The sequence below is a fragment of the Parasteatoda tepidariorum genome, chromosome 10 (genome assembly GCF_043381705.1).
Source record: "Parasteatoda tepidariorum isolate YZ-2023 chromosome 10, CAS_Ptep_4.0, whole genome shotgun sequence".
NCBI lineage: Eukaryota > Metazoa > Arthropoda > Arachnida > Araneae > Theridiidae > Parasteatoda > Parasteatoda tepidariorum.
The window spans coordinates 70,711,402-70,730,282 of NC_092213.1; the positions used below are offsets into that span (position 1 = coordinate 70,711,402).

The 18,881-nt window shown below is 31.1% G+C and overlaps 1 protein-coding gene across 10 annotated transcripts in view; it reads right to left on the reverse strand.

Moving 5' to 3' along the window:
* Positions 1-3,298: 3,298 nt before the first annotated feature.
* LOC107452885 (uncharacterized) overlaps positions 3,299-18,881 on the reverse strand; it is a 48,353-nt gene continuing 32,770 nt past the window's right edge. For 3 of the 10 annotated variants that reach the window (XM_043043390.2, XM_071186610.1, XM_071186611.1), the window contains exons 6-15: positions 14,780-14,899; positions 14,141-14,260; positions 9,495-9,617; positions 8,851-8,988; positions 8,209-8,331; positions 7,576-7,698; positions 6,943-7,065; positions 6,318-6,434; positions 5,699-5,814; positions 3,299-4,284 (exon numbers count right to left, since the gene is read on the reverse strand). In XM_043043390.2, coding sequence (XP_042899324.1) covers positions 4,252-4,284; positions 5,699-5,814; positions 6,318-6,434; positions 6,943-7,065; positions 7,576-7,698; positions 8,209-8,331; positions 8,851-8,988; positions 9,495-9,617; positions 14,141-14,260; positions 14,780-14,899 — 1,136 coding nt within the window. In that variant the 3' untranslated portion in view covers positions 3,299-4,251. The remainder of the gene's footprint in view (positions 4,285-5,698; positions 5,815-6,317; positions 6,435-6,942; positions 7,066-7,575; positions 7,699-8,208; positions 8,332-8,850; positions 8,989-9,494; positions 9,618-14,140; positions 14,261-14,779; positions 14,900-18,881) is intronic. The other 7 variants (XM_071186614.1, XM_071186613.1, XM_071186615.1 and 4 more) reach the window with 7 other exon arrangements.

Here is an 18,881-nt window from a genome sequence, read left to right on the forward strand (position 1 = left end):
TTAAATTATTTCATAAAAGAATTAAATTATTTCATAAAAGAAATACTTTCTTTTATTACTGTATAATGTAATCCTAGTATTTGTAAAACTAGTAACTACTAATTCATAATAAATAAGAAACAATTATATATTTATTTTAGAAGCTACGGGTTAGTTGCAAAGGCGGACGGGTACATCAAACGGCATATTTGATTCATTTAAAAAATGCAGTACCCTCGGATAAATTGCCAATCCAGATAACTTGACCTTTGTCATTTAAATTATTTTACAAAAGAAATTAATTCTTTCATAAAAGAAATACTAGGTTACTATTAGTAACCTAGTATTTCTTTTATTACTGTATAATGTAATCCTAGTAAGTATTAATTCATTATGCTATTTATATAAATGTTTGTAATAAATAAGAGAAAATTATATTTTTATTTATTTAGAAGCTACGGGTTAGTTTCAGAGGAGGATGGGTACATTTCTGGACAAGCCATCCTCGGGGACGGGTAAACTTTCTAAGTTTTTACGAGCCCTGCAAAATATTGAACACTTCTTTTAAACATTTTTATGTAAGTTGTAGGCTCTTTGTATGCGTGAAATTGACGTCGATATTTTAAATCGTCCTTGTAATTTGGATTTTAAAACGCATATTTTGAAATCACTTACGATTATCTAGATTAACGAAAAATTGTCCTTGAAAACTTGAAAAATAAAACTTAAGTCTTTAAAAAGCCTTGATAAAGTTTTATTAAATAAAGGAAAGTTCAGAGGAAATAAATTCTGTCAAGATTTACAAAATTCATTTTATAGAGATTAATTAATATTAACTGTTCAAATCTGTAAATACATCAAGATTAATTGAATTCTAATTAAAGATGTAAGTGAACAACATATAAACAAAATAAGATAACATCCTGAGCAGCTTTACATCTACTTATCGGAGTTTTCGGTAGTATGATTCAGTGTAAGGATCTAAAGATAATTAGGATTTTATTAGGATAGGATTGAATTAGGATATTAATTAATAAGTGATTTTATTTAAAGTATGAAATAAAACATAAAGCTGTACTTTCGCAGCAGAAAAATAATCCTTCTTCTTTGATGGATATGAAATATTTACAAAATATGAACATAATCAGATTTTTGGAAATAGTTTTTTTTTGAAAAAAAATAACATGTTTCTCTTTATGAAGTAAACATACTATACTTTTGAAAGTATCGGATGGAACGGTTTCAAAAAATAATTTAACATATTCCAATGCCTGAAAGGTATTCAACGTTGCTGGGAAACCATACTATACCCCTACTATAAACGATTTTCTTTTAACACGTTCACGCCGGGAAATGAGAAAATACTGGTAGAAGAACTATTTCAATATTAGATAATATTCGGGAGGAGTTAATCTATTCTCAACAATAACAATTCACAGTTAGGAAATTTATCACGGCGAAGAAGCAATTCAATATAAAAATTGCATCCGTTAAAAACAATTGGTAGTTATGGATTTTTATTATTCCCGGAAAAAAACTAAAAAATGAAATTTATTGTTACCAGTTTTTACTCCGGTGCGCTGCTAAGATGAGACAATCTAGCGTGACCCACCGGTGGGTCACCGCGGCGTGAACGTGTTAAGGAAACACCTTTTTATTTGTTTTTCTCATATGCACAAGTTTAAACTCTTTTTTCCTTTTGTACGCAAATGCTCATTAAAACGCATTTTTTTCCTGCCAAACAAGTGTCATTTTTATCTCATATAGCCTACTACGTCCGTCGATAACATATCAATCATTCAAACAATTCTCCAGGTGCAAGATCAACCCACAACCTCAATATGTTTTAATTGTTTTGAGCAATATATATCAAAGAAAAATTATCCTTATGACGAGTTGGAATACAAATTCATTGTGCTAATATTTTAAATGCAAATTCACAAATAGCTTTACAAACAATTAAAATGTTTCAAGTCAAATTTTTGACTGAAAAATGAAAACTCTACGAGCTATAATTACTGGATAATCTGAAGTAAAAATTAAAAAACGTAGCAAAAATTTAGTAAACAAATTTTCAGCTATTTTTTTTACTTTTTGTTAAATTTTTTTCTTTTTGAGCAAACAGATGGCAGCATCAACTCATTCTAATGTTGGTTTGTAAGATATTGAGATCCCGAACGGGTTATTTTAGTTTATTGGAGAAAATGCGAAAGAATATAGTGCAAAGGAAAAACATGCGATGGAAAAACGTGCAAATAAGAACAGAGTTTTGATTGAAATAGTTTGAATCACCAGGTATATCGTGAAGCTTTTAGTTTTTAGATTAGAATGCTTAGATTAGACTTGCTAAGATTAGATTTAACACCGAATGAAAATGCTGGTGAGACGTATGAAATACGCTCCTGTCGACTTTTTCTACATCGCATGATCCCGCAGTGGACTGATCGTAAAGACACGGTTGCTAGTAGAAGACTGAAGTCTGGAGCTACTGAGTCATCACTAGCTGCCGTCAGTAACCGGGTGGGTGACCGCATTAATCGGCCTGCGTTGGGACTGAGGGTGTGCGGTATGGGTCCTCGTTAATCTGTTCTACCGTAAAGTGCTCGACTTCCTTCGCAGGTCGTCGGGGTACAAAAGCAGGGGAGTCATCCCTTTTGTAGAGGATCGAAATTACGATGGGTCCTCAGGGTAAGATCTTCGAAAGGTATTCAACGTTGGCCGTCATACGTCACACCTTATAAACAGGTGTGACGTATGATGTGGCAAAGTCGAATTCTTGGCCATAGATGGTGCCACTGAAAAACAAGAATCGCACACTCTGCCTTAAATTTGCTCGGTTTCACCTAGCAGGCTTGCCCGTGTGGCAAGTGGCATTAGAACCAACCAATCAGACATAGCTATTATGAAGTGGTGAATTTTATAAGCCTACGAATTACTTAGAAATTGTGGTGGATAAAAATCTACTAAATTGAATTTATTAAACCAAAAATCACAATTGTTAAACCAACACTTTAAAATATTTATTTGCTGTCCGGAGCAAGTTGGCATCTCAAAATCAAGTGACTCTCCACTTCGGGTGAAAACGAAAGTAAAAGTTTTTTGCCTCCTAAAAAAGTAATAACATGTTTTCTGGGAGTTTTGAGGGATTCTGAATACAATAAGATTTTAAAAATAATTGACTGTAATTTTCCATTACTTTTATCCCCAATGCGTCCCGTCCCCTTCGTTGACTATAGCTATATCACTTAGATGAAGAGGCAAGTGCCGAAAGGCAGATACCTCGATTGACTCACTCACAATAAAGCAATAAGAGACAAAATGGTTAATTATAAGCATTTATTAAGAAAATTCCAACGTGTAGAGGATGGACAAAAATATGGTAATAATTTTATACTAACTCTATGTGAACAATCTTTCTTATAGCAGCAAATGTTTTTGAAGATTTTATATGGTTAAACAGCTGGCACAATTTAAAAGAACAGTTAAAAAGGTGCCCTTTTTACCCATGCAAAATTTCCATCTACTGAAATGGGCGTTAAGGAATTAAAAGCTCCTTTTCCTGTTTTAAATACCCCCACAATTTATATAAAAAAATTTCCCTATCCCGTAATTTTCATTCTTGTATATAACTTATTAGAGTATTATATTATCATGTTAATTTACTAACGTTATCTTCTCATTCCTTCCTTAATTCTATTATATTTCAATGAAAGAGCAGATAGTACTCCATACCCAGAATTTAAATCGCCAATTATCCTTTTAAATATCGCCATCATATAGCATGGTTTCAAAATTTATTGGTATTAAAGTTAGAAAGAAGTTATTACCTTCCTTCTCATCAATTTGGTCAATCCAAATTTTGCATGGGTAAAAAGATACCATTTCTAAAAGTCGAAAGCATGATCTCTCAAACTGTGCCAAGAGCTTTGCTAAGTAAAACCTTCCAAAACATTTACTGCAAAACGAAAGTTATTTACAGAGAGTTAGTATAGAGTTAGAGTAGAGCTAATATAGAATTAGAGTAAAGCTAGTATAGAGTTAGAGTAGAGATCTCATAGAGTTAGAATTAGTACGTTCCCATAATTTTGTCCAACCCCTGAATATTCTGTAAATCTAATAAAAGTGTAATGTAAAACAAATGCTTCTATTCTAACAGGAAGTAATATTTTGTGTTCTTTCATTAGACGTTTTGATTACCCGGTGAGTCATCCATCACGTGATGCTTCGCTCCAAATGAGTAACTGTAACTGGGCTTTAAACCTTCCATTTTCTTTAAGGCTTGATCGGGATCATAGTGATCAGGCGCTATAAACACATTTTTAAATTTAAAAGTAAAAGTTTTGAGATGTGAAAGTGTGCATAAGTAAAGGATTTTAAAAGTGCTTTAAAAAGGCAATCACATAAAGTGATACACAAGTGACATTTGTAAGTGATTAATTCGTGTCAGGAAGAATATCAGTGAGTATCAGTGCAAAAGCAGCTTGGGTACATTATCAGGGATGATAACTGTTTCGCTTTCTGCTAATGTTTTAATAAATTGATAGCGAGCAAAACTTACAGAATAAGGACAATTACTCCCACTCTTTCAAAGATTTCTCAAAAAAAAAAAAACTGGTTAGAATAGTTCTGGTACCACCCCTAGTTGGCTCTCACTGATTCACTAGGTCTGACATCACTCAAAAAGATAAGATGGCTAGGAACATAATACATAATGATAGATAACTAGGTAATATACTTGACATAATGATACATGACAAGGCATATAGCCTAGTTTTTGGACGGTGCAATTATAAATAAAGCAAGAATTAATATCTTATTTTTGCTACCTCAAGAAAAATTCTGATCATACAGAGAAGCATCTCAATTTACCTATGAAAGTCTGTTTTTTTTTAGTTGCTGATTTTTCCAAGTTACTGATTACTCCATTCCCAAAGCTGATTTGGTTAAATCTGAGTAAAAATTCTTCAGCCAAAATTAGCAACTATACTTGCAAATAAGTTAACAAAAAAACATTATCTCGATTGAAAAAGAAAGTTTGTATACAAGTGCACGCCAAATTGATGTTAAGCTCCCAGCTCAAATGTATATCTCGCGGACGATTTTCTTTTACAGTAAAACAAAAGTAAAAATTCTTTGTCTCGCACTTGATTTGTTAAGTCATGTCAGTATAAGAAGTGCCAACTTTTGTAAGAGGCGCCTAGGATTTCAGTATAAACACGAAATTATAACCTGTTTCTCTTTTTATAATAATTCTATGATTAATAGATGGGATGAATTATCTGACATGTTTCACTTTTTAAAGGTTTTATGTTGTTTTTGAAAGCATAGTTTTATAATTTTTTAAAGAAATTAAAAGAAACTACGCGCAGTCGTGTACGATTACTTATATCCTCCACCGCAATGGTCTCGTCTTAACTTGCAACGGAGAATGGGCATTTTTGAAGAACTAAATATTGCGTAAAGGTAGCGGCTGCCAGGAATGATATAAGCATGGTGCCACAGTATTATTCTTATTTGTACTTGCTGCGCTAGGAACAAATTTTTAACAAATACAGCAACAAAAAAAATTTTTTAAATTGGAAGTGTTAGTTTGAGACTAAACAAATTTGGAAAAAAATTATTGTTACTTAATAACTTCGTTTAATTGAAAATGCTTGTGTAACATGGAGTTGTGATAAAAAATAAAAATTTTTAATAGGAAATAAATCTTTGGCTGTACCGGTGATTGCATCAAGGAGGTTGGAGGTGAAGGTTTATGTCCGAATGTGTAGCTTGGGTTACATTGCTGACTCTTACAGCCCGAATCTGGATCGCAATAGCCAGCAGCTGAAATATCTGAAAATATTATATTTTTCATAAGACTCACTCTCAGTATTAGTCATATTTACATTAAACTTTGCATTCAAGAGACTGATGATTCTCAATTACTGTTATAATGCATCTAATAATTACTAATTTAATAATTAAAATTTTTTAGGGTTAATATTATTGAATAAAAATTTAGTTTCATGTCAACACACTGGCTTGAATATATGCGAGTAGCAATACTTTCCTAAAAAAACTTTGTTTTGTTTATCATGTATTAATTTACTAACGTAATCTTCTCATTCCTTCCTTAATGCTAATATATTTTGATAAAGGAGCAGACAACCCCTGAATGAAGTACTCTGTTCCCAGAATTTAAATTGGCAATTATCCTATGAAAAATATTGCACGATTTCACAATTCGTTGGAATTAAAAAAAGAAAGAAGTTATTAACTTCCTCTCCTCAATTTGGTCATCAGTTAAATCAGTTATGAATATCAGTTTTTAATAGGAAGTAAATCTTTAGCTATACCGGGGGTTGCATCAACATTTCGAGGTGAAAGTTTATGTCCGAATGCGTAGCTTGGGTTATCTTGCTGAGCTTCATCTTGATTCTTATAGCCCCAATCTGGATCGCAATAACCAGCAGCTGAAATATTTGAAAATATTATAGTTTTTATACGACTCACTATCAGTATTAGCAATATTTACATTTACCTTTGCATTCAAGACACTGATGATTCTCAATTACTATTGTGATGCATCTAATAATCACTAATTTCATTGTTAAAATTCCTTAGTGTTAATTTTATTACTTAAAATTTTAGTTTCCTGCCAGAAGACTAGCTTGAATTTGTGTAAGTAGCCATACTTTAAAAAACATTGTTTTGCTTCTCATGTTAATTTACTAATGTAATCTTCTCATTCCTTCCTTAATTCTAATATATTTAGATGAAGTAGCAGATAGCCCCAGGGCTAACTTCTCTATACCAAGAATTTAAATTGGCAAATTTCCTTTGAAAAATATCGTAATCCTATAGCATGATTTCAAAATTTGTTGGTATTAAAGTAAGAAAGAAGTTATTAACTTCCTCTCCTCAGTTCGGTCATCAGTTATCAATATCAGTTTTTAACAGGAAATAAATCTTTAGCTATACCGGGGGTTGTATCAACATTTAGAGGTGAACGTTTATGTCCGAATGATGTGTAGCTTGGGTTATCTTGCTGATGTTCATCTTGCTGATTCTTATAGCCCGAATCTCGATTGCAATAACCAGCAGCTGAAATATTTGAAAATATTATAATTTTTCATACGACTTACTCTAAATATTAGCAATAGTTCAAATTAAACTTTGCATTCAAGAGACTGATGATTCTCAATTACTATTGAAATGCGTCTAATAATTACTAATTTAATTGTTAAAATTCCTTAGCAATAATATTATTTAATAAAATTTTAGTTTCATTCAAGGGGACTAGCCTGAATTAGTGTAAGAAGAAATACTGTAAAAAACTTTGTTTAGTTTCTCATGTTAATTTACTACCGTATTCTTCTCATTCCTTCCTTAGTTCCATTATATTTCGATGAAGGAGCAGATAGCCCCTGGTCATAGTGCTCTGTACCAAGAAATTAAATTGGCGATTATCCTTTGAATAATATCGTAATCCTATCGCATGATTTTAAAATTTGTTGGCATTAAAGTAAGAAAGAAGTTATTAACTTCCTCTCTTTAGTTTGGTCATCAGTTATCAATATCAGTTTTTAACAGGAAATAAATCTTTAGCTATACCGGGGGTTGTATCAACATTTAGAGGTGAACGTTTATGTCCGAATGATGTGTAGCTTGGGTTATCTTGCTGATGTTCATCTTGCTGATTCTTATAGCCCGAATCTCGATTGCAATAACCAGCAGCTGAAATATTTGAAAATATTATAATTTTTCATACGACTTACTCTAAATATTAGCAATAGTTCAAATTAAACTTTGCATTCAAGAGACTGATGATTCTCAATTACTATTGAAATGCGTCTAATAATTACTAATTTAATTGTTAAAATTCCTTAGCAATAATATTATTTAATAAAATTTTAGTTTCATTCAAGGGGACTAGCCTGAATTAGTGTAAGAAGAAATACTGTAAAAAACTTTGTTTAGTTTCTCATGTTAATTTACTACCGTATTCTTCTCATTCCTTCCTTAGTTCCATTATATTTCGATGAAGGAGCAGATAGCCCCTGGTCATAGTGCTCTGTACCAAGAAATTAAATTGGCGATTATCCTTTGAATAATATCGTAATCCTATCGCATGATTTTAAAATTTGTTGGCATTAAAGTAAGAAAGAAGTTATTAACTTCCTCTCTTTAGTTTGGTCATCAGTTATCAATATCAGTTTTTAACAGGAAATAAATCTTTAGCTATACCGGGGGTTGTATCAACATTTGGAGGTGAACGTTTATGTCCGAATGATGTGTAGCTTGGGTTATCTTGCTGATGTTCATCTTGTTGATTCTTATAGCCCGAATCTCGATTGCAATAACCAGCAGCTGAAATATTTGAATATATTATAATTTTTCATATGACTCACTCTAAATATTAGCAATATTTCAAATTAAACTTTGCATTCAAGAGACTGATGATTCTCAATTACTATTGAAATGCATCTAATAATTACTAATTTAATTGTTAAAATTCCTTAGCAATAATGTTATTTAATAAAATTTTAGTTTCATGTCAGCGGACTAGCCTGAATTAGTGTAAGTAGCAATACTTTAAAAAACTTTGTTTGGTTTCTCCTGTTAATATACTACTGTAATCTTCTCATTCCTTCCTTAATTCTATTATATTTCGATGAAGGAGCAAATAGCCCCCGGGCTTAGTACTCTGTACCTGAGAATTTAAATTGGCAATTATCCTTTGAATAATATCGTAATCTTATAGCATGATTTTAAAATTTGTTGGTATTAAAGTAAGAAAGAAGTTTTAACTTCCTCTCTTTAGTTTGGTCATCAGTTAAATCCGTTATCAATATCAATTTTTAACTGGAAATAAATCTTTAGCTGTACCGGGGGTTGCATCAACATTTGGAGGTGAACGTTTGTGTCCGAATGATGTGTAGCTTGGGTTATCTTGCTGATGTTCATCTTGCTGATGTTCATCTTGCTGATTCTTATAGCCCGAATCTCGATTGCAATAGCCAGCAGCTGAAATATTTGAAAATATTATAATTTTTCAAACGACTCACTCTAAATGTTAGCAATATTTCAAATTAAACTTTGCATTGAAGAGACTGATGATTCTCAATTACTATTGTAATGCATCTAAAAATTCTAATTTAATTGTTAAAATTTCTTAGCGGTAATATAATTCAATAAAATTTTAATTTCTTGTCAGCGGACTGGCCTAAATTTGTGTAAGTAGCAATATTTTAAAAAACTTTTAGTTTCTCATGTTAATTTACTACCGAAATCTTCTCATTCCTTCATTAATTCTATTATATTTCGATGAAGGAGCAGATAGCTCCCGGACTTAGTAATCTGTACAAAGAATTTAAATTGGCAATTATCCTTTGAATAATATCGTTATCCTACAGCATGATATTGAAATTTGTTGGTATTAAAGTAAGAAAGAAGTTATTAACTTCCTCTCCTCAGTTCGGTCATCAGTTATCAATATCAGATTTTAATAGGAAATAAATCTTTAGCTATACCGGGGGTTGCATCAACATTTTGAGGTGAATGTCTATGTTCAAATGATGCGTAGCTTGGGTTATCTTGCTGATGTTCTTCCTGCTGATTCTTATCGCCCCAATCTGGATTGCAATAACCATTAGCTGAAATATTTGAAAATATCATATTTTTCATAAGACTTATTTTGAATATTAGCAATATTTCAAATTAAACTTTGCGTTCAAGAGACTGATGATTCTCAATTACTATTGTAATGCATCTAATTATTACTAATTTAACTTTTAATATTCCTTAGTGTTAATGTTATTTAATAAAATTTAAGTTTCGTGTCAGCAGACTTCCCTTACGAATATTTAAGGTACATTTGAGATTTTTTTGAGGCACCGAGGTTGTTTTGAGGTATATTTAAGGTTGCTGAGAAAACAGCAATAAAAATTATACCTCGTTAATGTTGTAATTAAGGCATAGGAGGTTGTTTTAGATTAACTTCAGCTAATTTTGAGGTTGTTTAAAATTCACTTCAAATCAGTTTGGCTGATAAGGTTATTTTTAAGGTATACCAGGTTGATTTTCTGATACTTGTAACAAAAGAGGTATTTATGAGGTATAAAAAAATTAAGCTTATTTCAACTAACGAGAGTAAAGTATTTACGAGGTATAAAAAAATATACCTTATTTCAACTAAAAAGAGTGAGGTATTTATTGAGGTGTATGAAGTCATTTTATTTATACCTAAGCTTATTTTCAGTTTGTTTAAAGTACACTTCATATTAACTAGCTCACTTCCCAGAGTTCCGTGCGAGCTGGCAAATGGCGTTTGTGTTGAAAATCGAAAGTCTATTCGAAATTCGGTAAGTGTGTTTGACATTTATTAATTTAGTTTTATCACTTTTAATCAAATATGCTTCAATTTCTCAAATTTTAGTATTTTTGTATTAAGGACGCGTCTTGATCTTAAATGATTTAAGTTGGAGGATATTCTTAAAGGCTATTGTTGTAGTCTATTGTAATAAGAGAGAACAATCGGAATATTTCTCGTCGCTGTTTTGGGTAACGTTACTGGTGAATCGTTACAGCAGGTTACGCATAGTATATTTTATCGTTTGTTATTCATTCAAATATAACTATTTTTTTATTTTGCTTAAATGTATATATTTAAACGTAGCAAATATGCAAGCTGATTAATTGAGTAAAATGTTCATAATTTCTCTTATAAATAAATCGTTGAAAATTGAAAGATTTTTAAAACAGCAATTTTGCTTTGAAATTCTACTATAGCTGTATGGTGATCGTTTGCTTGGATATCTGTAGGCGAAGTTTATATTGTTGTTTATGAGTGAAAATATGTATAATAACACTGCATTTTAAATCTGATTAACATGCAATTTTTTTTTGTAATATATATATATATATATTTACAGAGCTTATCCACAGTTCCCTGATGTTGTTGAGATGACCTAGGTTGTAAATAGCACATGTGCAGCAGCGAAGAAGAAGTGACTAGCAAGCTANTATTATTTTTTTTTTAACAGAGCTTATCCACAGTTCTCTGATATTGCTGAGATGACCTAGGCTGTAAATAGCATATGTGCAGCAGCGAAGAAAGGTGGCTTGCAAGCTATTGCTCAGCCTTCCCCTGGGAAATTGTTCTGAATTTATACCAAAAAGAAAAATTAATCTCTCCTAATAAACTACAGTATTTATGTAATTGTTGATTACAATAGTTTGCTAGATATTTGATAATTGAGAGCTAGTAACTGTACTAGCTCACTTTTTCATGTTTGATCACAAAACTGCTATTTTTCACTAAATGTTAGTTTTTCACAAATTACCCACGTTAATTATTTTCTAAGCAGATTGTTATTACTTATTAGAATATTGGGCATAATTAAATAAAACCCGATTTCATGTTTCTATAACTATTTGTTTCAAGGTTATGAGCATATTTTGCAGCTTTTTATGATTCACTACTTCAAAAATTAGCGAATTTCGAAAATCTTTAACTTTTCAGAAATAAGTTAGTATAGTTTCTTATGCAATTTTAATGCTGAATTGAATAAAATCAATTACAAATAAAAACATTTATTGCTGAAAGTTGTATGAATTTTTTTTGAATTTCATCCTATGGGATGCGTTTTCATATTTAAACAAATGTTTCTATCACCTAACTACTAGTTTTATTTTGCTCGGTATCATAAGTTATATAGGAGATATTATACTCAACTTCTTTTAAAAGTATTATTTCAAATCATTCTTTCTTAGATATTTTCCTCTCTTAAAATTGCTCACAACTTTAAAATAAATGCTCCTTATCAGCTTGAAATCGGTCCTATTAGATTGAGTTTAAAAAAGAATAAAAATTGGCACATAACTTACAAATTTCAATTCATTAAACGATTGTTGATTATTGATTACATTGATTAAGAAATATTAAAATAACTATATTTTAAGAAACTCTGATGTGATTGACAATAACGGAAGTCCTTTTCAGAATCAGCATCAAAAATTTATAAAAAAGCTATTAGTTTCATGAAGTCTGACAAAAAAGTTTAAAAATATAGATTAGGTTTATTGAGTTTAAAGATTTGTAAGAAAAATAGAAAGAAAATCTAATTATCAAACTTACAAGTACCGTAATGATATCAGATGAATAGGAAAATAAAAAGCGTTAAAATTGCATAATAAGTTTGGAATTATATATTTGAATTTCTGTAAATGTTGTAATGTTAATACTTTTTTCAGTGTATTTTACTTTGTGGCTGTGGTACCTGTCATGCTTTTTAGCTACGAGGATTGAAAAGAAATGGCAGAAGAGGAATGCTATTTTTCTGAAAAAGAAAATTGATTTCATCCAGTTAAGTTAAATCACAACAAAAAACAATTTATAATATTTTAGAACCTGCCACTATTACTGTAAATATGACTTTCTTACTAATTCATATTTATTTCCTTTTAGGATCCAATAATTACAAATTTCAACAGGCAGACGGAAACAGTATTTGAAATAATTTTGTGGGTTTGTATAAAAAATGAAATTTTAGTTTCAAATAAAAGTAATTTGAATTTCAGCTGAGTGATTATTTAAATTTGTTGTTTTATAGCTTTGAAAATTCAAGCACTTTCGACAACTATCTTCTAAAAATATGAGTTCCCATAAATAAATTTTCCTAACTGTAGAATTTGGATATTCAAGATGATTTAATTAAATTTTTTAAAATTACAGAAGAATTATGCATTTGAAACTTTCTTTTACAGCTTAACAAAAGAAGCAATTACTGCCGAAGGTTTAATATTAAAAACTTCAGGTTGATAAATGAAGATCTCCACGAGTAAAAAAATTTAATGATATACATTATTCTTCATATAATGTACATAATATCTTCATATATATTATATTTTTTATATAGCGAAGTTAAAAATTATTAAACTAGGTGGACCGTATAACACCTCACGTTTGGGAATTATTAGCTTCGTAAGTACCAAAAAAACAGTTTTAGGTTGAACTACATAAGACTGAAGAGTAAAATGTCGCATCTTAGGTTGATAAATTAATACTTCTAAAATTACAAAAATATATACTTGAGGTTACGAAATAATAACCTAAGGTAGAACATGGAACACAAGACGTTAATAAAAAATAACTTTTCCAAGTGTCGAAAATACACTTCAGGTTGATTTATAACAACCTCATGTATAAAACGCCAACCCATAGGTTGATAAATAAATACCTCTTGAAGCATAAAAATCTATACTTGAGGTTGAAAAATAATTACCTGAGGTCGAAAATAATACACCTCACGTTGGAAAAATATTACCTTTCCTGTTAAAAAATACACCTGAGGTAGATTTATAATAACCTGAAATGTAAAACGACACACCATAGGCTGATAAATAAATACCTCTACAATCATAAAATTAGATAGCTAAGGAAGAAATATAATTACCTGAGGTCCAACATAATACACTTCAAGTTAGTAAAAAGTTACCTTTCCAACTGTCAAAAATGCACCTGAGGAAGATTTATAATAACTTGAAGTGTTTAATGAAACACCTTAGGTTGTTGAATAAATGCTTCCACAAGTATAAAAAAATATACTTCAGGTTGGTAAGTAATAACCTAAGGTTGAAAACGAAACACCTTAAAGTACTAAATATCTACCTCTCCACAGATGTAAAATTAAACACTTCAGGTTGAAACATATATACCTCTGGAGTTATATTTAAGGTATATTTGAGTTTGAGGTATTCATTCACACCCTTTTCAACCTAACGACGTATTTAAATAACAACCTCCTTTATATCTTTAAAATATACCTCATTTATACCTCGATATTTCATAAGGGTAGCCCGAATTTGTGTGAGTAGCAATGCTTTAAAAAACTTCGAATAGCTAGTCATGTAAATTTACTAATGTAATCTTCTCATTCCTTCCTTAATTCTATTATATTTCGATGAAGGAGCAGATAGCCCCTGGGTTAAGTACTCTGTACCAAGAATTTAAATTGGCAATTATCCTTTGAAAAATATCTTAATGCTACAACATGATTTCAAAATTTTTTGGTATTAAAGTAAGAAAGAAGTTATTAACTTCCTCTCCTCAATTTGGTCATCAGTTAAATCAGTTATCAATATCAGTTTTTAATAGGAAATAAATCTTTAACTATACCAGGGGTTGCATCAGCACTTCGACTTAAACCTTTATGTCCGCATGTGCAGATTGGGTTATCTTGCAGATGGTCATCTTGCTGATTCTTATAGCCGGAATCTGGATCGCAATAACCAGCAGCTGAAATATTTGAAAATATTATATTTTTCATAAGACTCACTGTAAATATTAGTAAAATTTCAAATTAAACTTTGCATTCAAAAGACTAATGATTATCAATTACTATTGTAATGCATATAATAATTACCAACTTTAATTATTAAAATTTCTTAGCGTTAATAATATTGAATAAATATAAGTTTCATGTCAGCACACTAGCCTGAATTTGTGTGAGTAGCAATGCTTTAAAAAAACTTTGAATAGCTAGTCATGTAAATTTACTAATGCAATCTTCTCATTCCTTCCTTAATTCTATTATATTTCGATGAAGGAGCAGATAGCCCCTGGGTTAAGTACTCTGTACCAAGAATTTAAATTGGCAATTATCCTTTGAAAAATATCTTTATGCTACAACATGATTTCAAAATTTGTTGGTATTAAAGTAAGAAAGTAGTTATTAACTTCTTCTCCTCAGTTTGGTCATCAGTTAAATCAGTTATCAATATAAGTTTTTAATAGGAAATAAATCTTTAACTATACCGGGGGTTGCATCAACACTTTGATGTAAACCTTTATGCCCGCATGTGTAGGTTTTGTTATCTTGCAGATGGTCATCTTGCTGATTCTTATAGCCGGAATCGGGATCGCAATAACCTGCAGCTGAAATATTTAAAAATATTATATTTTTTATACGATAACTCTTAATATTAGCAAAATTTCGAATTTACAATTGCATTCAAGAGGCTGAGGATTCTCAATTACGATTGTAATGCATCTTATGATTACTAATTTAATTGTTAAAATTATTTAGTGATAATATTTTTTAATTACATTTTAGTTTCATGTCAGCACACTAGCCTGAATTTGTGTGAGTAGCAATAGGTAAAAAAACTTTGTTTTCTTTATCATTTTAATTTACTAACGTAATCTTCTCATTCCTTCTTTAATTCTATTATATTTCGATGAAGAAGCAGATAGCCCCCGGGGTAAGTACTCCTTACCCAGAATTTAAATTTGCAATTATCCTTTGAAAACTTTCGTAATCCTATAACATGATTTAAAAATTTTTTGGCATTAAATTTAGAAAGAAGTTACTATTTTCCTCTCCTCAATTTGGTCGATCCGAATTTTGCACTGTTAAAAAGGACACCGTTTCTTAAAGCTTCTCCCAAACTGTGCCAAGAGCTTTGCCTCTGGAAGGCTTCCAAAACTATGAAGTTATTTTCATAGAGTTAGAGTTAGCATGTCTCCTTAATTTTGTTCTACCCCTGAATATATTGAAAATCTAATAAAATTCTAATGTAAAACAAATGCTTTTATTCTAACATGCCGTAATATTTTGTGTTCTTTTATTAGATGTTTTGATTACCTGGTGTGTCATCCATCATGCGATGCTTCTCTCCAAATGAATAACTGTAACGGGGTTTTGATCCTTCCATTTTCTTAAAGACTTGATCCAGATCATAGTATCCAGGAGCTATAAACACGTTATTAAATTTAAAAACAAAAGTTTTGAGCTGTGAAAGTTTGCACAACTAATGGATTTCAAAAATGACAGTGAATGACATAAAGTGATACACAAGTGACATTAGTAAGTGATTAATTCGTGCCAGGGAGAAAATCAGTGAGTATCATAGTAAGATAAAAACATAAAGTATCTGCGCGCTCAATCCAAAAGTATCTCGAGGCTCATGATATTTTTGATGATAGAATAATTTATTAAATATACGAAATCATTTAACTATTTAATATTTTTATTTATTCCTGACAATGTCTATCTATTTATATATATATAAGTTCAAAATGAAGATAAAACAAAGGAAAATTATAGACATATGAAAAAGGGGGGAATAGTAATGAAAAAAAAATAACAAACAACTGATTAAAAAAAACGGATATAATCGTGTGGGCTGATGAGATTATATCTTTAATTTTCCGATTTTTTAAAAAATATTTAATCATTTTTTTAATCAGTTGTTTGTTATTAATTTCTTCATTATTATTCCCCCCCCTTTTCATATGTCTATAATTTTCCTTTGTTTTATCTTCATTTTGAACTTATCTAATGAGTTCTGTTTACTTGCAGCTTATGCGCATCAAAATGAAACTTATTGTTTTTCTTAATTTTCTTCGTGTTTTCTTGTATATATATATATATATATATATAGTCAGTCAATCATTTTATTAAGTCAAAAATGAGTCGACTACGGTTACATATATACGGTTATATATACTACGACTAATTACTAATTTTCAGTAGCGCTACAGCTCATAGAGGGCCANGCATATATATATATGTATGTAAGCATATAAAGAAATCACTATATTAAGTAATATAGTGATAATAAAGAGTTTCGCTCCACACGAAATAACATTTACTATGCCACTGCAAACGTTTAGTTTAGTTGTAAAGCGATAGTCGATTTAAGTTGATTACCACTTTTTTAAAGATTTCTCATGAGATAACTGCACCTAGTTACATTTGTTTTGGTATCTGAGCACCAGCCCTGGTGAGCTTTTACTGATTGATTAGATCTGACTTCACTCAAAAAGATAAGATGACTAAGTACATAATACATAACCTAGTACATGACTTGAAACATTATGACTGATGGCTAGGTACATGACTAGGCTTGTTGTCTAGGCACAAACATTGACGACACAAACATTAATGTAGAAAAAACAATGGCAATATATGTGCACGGTGGGGGATCCACCTTCCCCTCGGCTGTCTGCAGCTTCTGTTGGGTTGCTTCCCGGTTACAATAATCTAATTTATATGATTGGTAATAAAATGGAAAAAGAAGCCGTGGTGGGGACAAATTAACTAGAGCAGAGATGCCAACTGTTCCGGACACGACAAAATAATTTTAAGAAAACGGTAAATAACTACAAAGTAAATTTTGCAAATATTTGACTATTTCTGCTTGCTTTTTAAAAGGTACAGCATGCCATGAGATCGGCGATCTGGATTTGTTAAGGTGCCTGCCCGCGTTTCGGGGGCACCTGACCTCTTAATCTGATATTATGCCCTAGGGCGACTGGTACTAATGGCATAGGGAAGAAAGATAAAGGAGGAGTTCAAGGCAGTTGGTGGCTCGAAATATCTGCATGGGCAGGACAAGTCATGAATTGTACCATAAGATCTTACTTACTTTATTTAAAAACAACTGGGCACCTGGGCCGCGCAGCGGCCCACTGTCCCATTCATCATGAAATTACAACGTTGTGGTAGCTTTGTACTATAAGATTAATGAAGTGATGAATTATATAAGCCTACGAATTATTTAGAAATAGTGGTGGATAAAAATCGACTAAATTGAATTTATTTAAACCAAGAATCACAATTGATAAACTACCACTTTAAAATTAATATTTGCTGTCCGGAGCAAGTTGGCATCTCTGCTAGAGCAAGAATTATGCGTCAATATAATAGTTTTGTTATCTCAAGAGAAATTCTGATCATAAGGACCCGATTTACATATGAAAGTTTGTTTTCATTGCTGATTTTTTCAAGTAACTGATTACTCCATTCCCAAAATTGTATTCGTTAAATCAGCGTATAAATGCTTCAGAAAAAATTTTGAACTATACTCTGTTGCAAGTTAATAAAGAAACATTATCTCTTTTGAGGAAGCCTGTTTCTATCTAAGTGCACGCCAAATTGATGCTAAAGCTCCCAGTTCAAACGTCTTTAGTTCTATTAAATATGAAACGTCGTGTCGTCTTTAATAGAAATGTAAGTTAACAGGTAATAACCATATTTAAAATTTAAAAAAATGGTGGAAGCTCTTTTAGCTGGTAGTCAACAGAGGGATTTAAAAAACTGTACCATAATTAACCCTTTCACGGTTATGAACGAGTTCAGCTCGCAATCGAATCGTGCTTTATAATGCGCGCAAACGAGTTCCGCTCGGGAGCAAGCTTTCGACCGTAATGGTTAGTAACGAGCACTACCAACGCCTCCACACGGTTTTTTATAGGTAGTCCGATCAGACCACTGGGAAGGATATTCACTTTCTGAACTAGTCACTTAATACAAAATCTAGTTAAAATAAGAAAGTGGTAGCAAATATATGACTAAAAATTTATTTTATTTATGAATATTACTGGTTTGCCTTATTCACTTGTCAACCACTACAGATTCAATTCTCAAATATATAAGATAAATTTCTCTCAATTACTTTTATAAAAGGTTTTGGGTACATGCGCACAACTGATTCGCTTTTTAAGCAGTCTGCGCGGACTACTTATGAAAGACCGTGTGGAGGCACTACTCGCGTCATGGGTGAAAGCTCTTATACGGTTCTAGGAAAAAAAGGTACCTGTGTAGGGAAAATTCTGTAGGGGAAAATATTTGAAATGAGAAGATTAGATTGAAGCGCATTTTGCTGTTCCGTGCATGTTTTTTTTTCCGTGTCGCGCGTTTTTAACTAATTAAAAAGGACCAATACTTTCACCTCCAATCACGAATAAACATCCAACACATAAATTCTCCAAACTTCCCCGATTGGCTACTTTAAGCCTCACATTAGCAACTTCTTCACAAAATATAATTTAAAATAGAAAATAACACATTTTTCACTTAAAAAAATTACAAAAAAAAAAGTAAAACATTATTGAAAAATTTAAATAGTATCTT